At 58.8% G+C, this 5435-nt stretch overlaps 1 protein-coding gene across 1 annotated transcript; it reads left to right on the forward strand.

Moving 5' to 3' along the window:
- The first annotated feature begins 1632 nt into the window (after positions 1-1632).
- LOC309416309 (olfactory receptor 14A16-like) lies at positions 1633-5120 on the forward strand. Its single transcript, XM_082015876.1, has one exon. The coding sequence runs from the start codon at positions 3144-3146 to the stop codon at positions 4128-4130; it is 987 nt and encodes a 328-aa protein (XP_081872002.1). The 5' UTR covers positions 1633-3143; the 3' UTR covers positions 4131-5120.
- The last annotated feature ends 315 nt before the right edge of the window (positions 5121-5435 follow it).

Here is a 5435-nt window from a genome sequence, read left to right on the forward strand (position 1 = left end):
GAGCGGGTCAGGGATGTGCCAGTCGGGGGTGAGAAAGCAGAGTGTAGGATCCTGAGAGAAGGGCACAAAGCAAGGAGCAGGACTTCAGGAGGGCAGGCTTTGGCCTGCTGAGGGACCCGCTTTGGAGAATCCCATGGGATACAGCCCTGCAGACAAAAAGCGTGCAGAGAGCTCTTTGATGGTTAACGATCTGCTCTTCAAGCTCCAGAAGGATCCACCCTGACATGCTGGAAGTCAAAAAAAGGTGTCAGGAGGCTGGCGTGGGTGAGACAGGAGGTGGAAGAGGAAGCACAGAGAAGGTGGAAGGTGGCTGCCTTCCAGCCTCGGAGGTTCTGGGATTCTGTGCTGGAGAGAGCCTGAGGGAACTGGGGTGTTTAGCCTGGAGAAAAGGAGGCTGAGGGGAGACCCTATTGTTCTCTACAACTACCTGAAAGGGGTTGTAGTGCGGTGGGTATCAGTCTCTTCTCCCAAGTTGTGCCATGGGAGGTTTAGATTGGATATTGGAAACATTTCTTCAGTGAGTGTTGTGAAACACTGGAAAAGGCTACCCAGGGACTGCTGGAGTCAGCAGAACTGGAGGGATCTGAAAGACATGTAGATGTCTTTTAAGGATTCTATGATTCCATATTTCCCTCTAACATAGCCTGACACACAAACAGCCCAGCCCTGCTTTTCCCTTTCCCTGCTGACTCTGCTTTTGCGTGTTTTGTAATCTCATTTGGTGTTTCGGGGATTGCATTCCTGGCAGTTCCCAGCTGGGTCTGTAGTGCCCCGCAGCTCCTCACGCTCCCCTCTTGTGAGAGGCAGCACCGTCAGGGTGAGCTGTCCGCACACAGGCATTCACAGCTGACCAAACGGAGCTCCAGTCCGGGGACCCTGAGGAACTCTGCGATTCTGGCCCACAGAAACCGCTTGAAGGTCGCAAGGAGAAGTGGCCAGTCCTGCCCGAGGAGGAAGAACAACCTTGTTCATCAGGGCAGGCCGGGACCTGAGCAGCTGAGCAGTGACCCTGAGGAGAAGGGCCTGGGCACTACGAGGGACACCAGACCAGCCAGTGGTGATGCTCACCGTGAGCAAGGCCACCCACATGCAGGGCTGCGTCAGGATAAGCGTGGCCACCCAGACTGTCCTGAGACTGGCTGCAGTGTGGTTTCAGAGACGGCAATTTTAATTTCTCCAAATTGGGAAGCAACACGAGAAAGATGTAATGGCAGGACGTGAAGCTTTGGAAGTTGCGGCTGGAGATGAGGATTTCATGTCACTTGGAGTTATGTGAAATGTCACTCCAAGGGCAGTGCTGTGGCACAACAGGCCACCCAGAGAGAGCCTGGATTAGCCCAAGCTTTGTATTCCAAGGAAGAGCCCGTGAGGGTGGAGAGATGTCAGTAAGGGCAGGAAGATGCTCCAGGGAGAGGAAGGTTGGTGAGCATGGTGGGTGTCCACAGCCTGCGAGGAAAAAGGTGCAGGACAGCCTGTGGTGGAGAGGGTCAAGGGAGCTGGCAAGAATAAAGCCCCCGCCAGAGCTGAGGCCTTTCTGCCGCTGGCTCTGGCTGTGGCCTGTTCCACCAAGGCCTGCCAGGACACATCTTACCCTGACAGCACGAGGGCCTCGTGGCCTCCTTGTCTCCAGCCGAGAGCCTGGAGGTGCTGTCCCATAGTCTTGAACTTGGCATTGCACGTCCCCAGGTCACACGGCCCCAGGAAAAGCCCTGAGCAATGCGTAAGGGACAGGATCTCCCTTCCCAGGGTCGGGGTCAGGGCTTGGCCCTTTGGCCTGACAGAACACGCGCAGGTTTACTCAGCATCAGAGCCACCTTTACCGTGTTTTTCTCGACCTGTCATCACTGCCTGCAGCTTTCTGCCCTAACCAGCCCCTGGGGACGCTTTCTCAGCAGTGTCCCTCAGTGGGACCCATGAGTGCTCCAAGGAGCTTTGGACGTGGCATCTGCCTTTGCCTTCTCAAGAGGTTCTTCAGCTTCCTCTCAGGGCCTGAGGTGGATGGAGTCGGCATCCAACCCACCAGAGGGGTCATTAAAGTGCCTCGGGCTGGTCCTCTGCGGCGGAGCTGGGCCGGGCTCCTGGGACGGAAGGAGCTCACGGCAAGCGGGCAGCGCGGCCGAGAGCCAGCTCTGCCCAGGAGCGGGGCTGGGGGCACGGCCTGCAGGACCGAGAGGAGACCTGCGAGGCTGGGAGAGCATAAAGGCAGTTGGGAGGGGGGGGATGCCGAGAGCTTCCCGCGGCAGAGATCTGCACAGCCCCGTCTGTGGTAAGTCTCTGGCCGCAGGGCAATGCCGCTGCCTCTCCTGGAGGCACCTCCTAGAACCGGCACATCCGACGGCTCCTGGGAGCTGCCGGGAGGAGTCCCTCGGTTTCTGCAGCGCAGAGGAGGAGGGCGTGCTGCGGAGCAGGGCTTCCCTGCTGCACCATCGGAGGGACAGGCACGACGGCTGCCTTCTGGGCATGGCTGGGAAGGTGTGCGTCTGGGTGTGCAGCCAGGGGTGCCCAGGGCTGTCCTTCCGAGCAGGGTCCCTGCACCCCAGGGGCTGTGTGCCGGGACAGGGACTCTGCCGCCTGCCGGGGTCAGCTCTCAGCCTGCCCGGGGAGCTCCCCAGGGCACTGCCGGGAGAAGCTCTGCATGGCAGGAGCAACCCCCGGCAGGGCAGGGCAGGGCAGGGCCCTGCTGCTGGGAGGTGTCTGCAGGGCAGAGCTGAGCACACAGCGCTGGGACGGGCTCTGTGAGCACTGGCAGGGAGGGGACACCTGGGGACAGAGCAAGAGCTGCGGGCAGGGACAGCTCCAGGCAGCAGAGACAGGGGCCGGGGCCGGGGGGAACTGCAGACAAGCGCTGCGGGAGGCTGCGCTCAGGCAGCTCTCTCCGGGCCGTCCCTGCCGATGTCTTCTGGGCGCTGCCTGCTGGGCAAGGAGCTGACGCTCTCGCTAGAACATCTCCTCTGCGGGAGCCCCGACTGTCTGCTTGGCCCGTCCTGCTGGGACACTCAGCCAGCACAGCGCAGGGAAAGGAAATGCATTTCAGCTGGGGGTGTTGCTATGGCAAATGGAGGGGCTTTGCTCAGAGGAGTCTCTCCTAATTCTACCCTCTCCCTTCCTTGTTTGAACAGTGCCCCCGTGCCAAGAAACAGCCAATGTCCAACGGCAGCTCCATCACCCACTTCCTCCTCCTGGCGCTCGCAGACAGGCGGGAGCTGCAGCTCTTGCACTTCGGGCTCTTCCTGGGCATCTACCTGGCTGCCCTCCTGGGCAACGGCCTCGTCATCACCGCCATAGCCTGCGACCACCGCCTCCACACCCCCATGTACTTCTTCCTCCTCAGCCTCTCCCTCCTCGACCTGGGCTCCATCTCCACCACTGTCCCCAAAGCCATGGCCAGTTCCCTCTGGGACACCAGGGACATCTCCTACTCGGGGTGTGCCGCACAGCTCTTTCTTTTTCTCTTTTTCAATTCAGCAGAGTGTTGTCTTCTCACCGTCATGGCCTACGACCGCTACGTTGCCATCTGCAAGCCCCTGCACTACGGGACCCTCCTGGGCAGCAGAGCTTGTGCCCACATGGCAGCAGCTGCCTGGGGCAGTGGGTTTCTCCATGCTCTGCTGCACACGGCCAGTACATTTTCACTGCCACGCTGCCAGGGCAATGCTGTGGACCAGTTCTTCTGTGAAATCCCCCAGATCCTCAAGCTCTCCTGCTCACGCTCCTACCTCAGGGAACTTGGGCTTCTTGAATTAAGTTCTTTGTTGGTTTCTGGCTGTTTTGTGTTCATCGTGGTGTCCTACGTGCAGATCTTCATGGCTGTGCTGAGGATCCCCTCTGAGCAGGGACGCCACAAAGCCTTTTCCACGTGCCTCCCTCACCTGGCCGTCGTCTCCCTGTTTCTTGTCACTGGCATATTTGCCTACCTGAAGCCCCCCTCCATCTCCTCCCCATCCCTGGACCTGATGGTGGCAGTTCTGTACGCAGTGGTGCCTCCAGCAGTGAACCCCCTCATCTACAGCATGAGGAACAAGGAAATCAAGGATGCCCTGTGGAAAATACTTCTATATGATCTACTTTTGATTAAGGTGCCCATTAGGCCACAAGCACTCCCAGTGTACTTTAGGAAAACCCAGACCTAACTTTTCTTCATTTGTGTATTTATTTTCCCTTTGCATTGTTTTGGGGGTTGTTTTTGCATTTTGCTTTTTGTTTTGTACCTTTGTTATTCTTAATCTTGGCCTCCTAACCTATTTTTTCTTCTCCCAAGACCTCAGGTACATATGGCTCCTGGATCCAGGCTCCCTGTTGAGAAAAACTCAACAAAGGAGCCAGCCAAAAATTCTTTTTCTGAGCTCCCATCTCTTCACCTCTCCTGTGGAGCTGGGGGAGCAGCCCCAGCGTGCAGGAGGGGTTCAGGAGGCCAATGTCCAGCTGCCCCATGCAGGATCAGCCCTTGTCGCCCTTGGGGCTGCCCCTTGCTGCCGCCCTGGGCGCTCCCTCTCTGCCGCCTGCCAGTCGGGGCTGCTGCTTCCCTGGAGCCCTGGCCCAGGACAAGCCCTGCCCTGGCCCTTTTGCCCTTGGAGACACCCCCGTGTCCTGCCCAGCCCTGTCCTTGGCTACTGAGCAGTCGGGGGAGACAGGAAGGGGCTGAGCAGCAGTGATCCCCGTCCCGCTGGCTCTGCTCCCCACCCTGACCAGCACGGCCAGGGCAAGGTTAGCCCATGGCCCCAGGGCACCACAGCCCCCTCCCTCTGCAGAGCAGCATCGCCAGCTCAGGGCCCTGCAGGGAGCACGTGGGGGGAACCAGGAGCAGCCGGCCAGGCCAGCCTGGACACGCTCACCTGGGGAACCTGCGATGTCCCTGGAGAAGAGCAAGGGAGCATTCCTGTGCCTGCAGGGAGGAATCCATGAGCCAGAGAAACCTCTTTCCGTAGGTACCGGCTCGGGGCAGGCTGCTCTGTTGCTGTACCCTATAATTTCATGGTCGCGAGGCCCAAGACGGCCTCCAACCGCCACATCTCCAACCAGTTCGTCTGTGTTCGCAAACAGCAGGTCAAGCGCGGCACCTCCCCTGGTAGGCTCACGTACCAGCTGTGTCAGGAAGGTCTCTTCCACACACTGAAGGAACCTCCTAGACTGTTTCCTCCGCTGTGTTGTATTACCATGTCTGGTAGGTTAAGTCCCCCACGAGAACAAGGGCTAGCGACTGTGAGACTTCTGCCAGCCACTGGTAGAACGCTTCATCTGCCTCTGCATCCTGGTTTAGGTGGTCTATAACAGACTCCCGGCAGGATAGCTGCCTTGTTTGCTTCTGCCCTCATCCTTACCCACAAGCATTCGACCTTGTCATCACAGTCAAAACACGCCCTAACATACAGAGGCACCCCACCGCCTTTCCTTCCTTGCCTATGCCTTCTGAACAGCTTACAGCCATCCATTGCAGC

Source organism: Phaethon aethereus, assembly GCF_964289735.1.
Source record: "Phaethon aethereus genome assembly, contig: HAP1_SCAFFOLD_348, whole genome shotgun sequence".
NCBI classification, from domain to species: Eukaryota; Metazoa; Chordata; class Aves; order Phaethontiformes; family Phaethontidae; genus Phaethon; species Phaethon aethereus.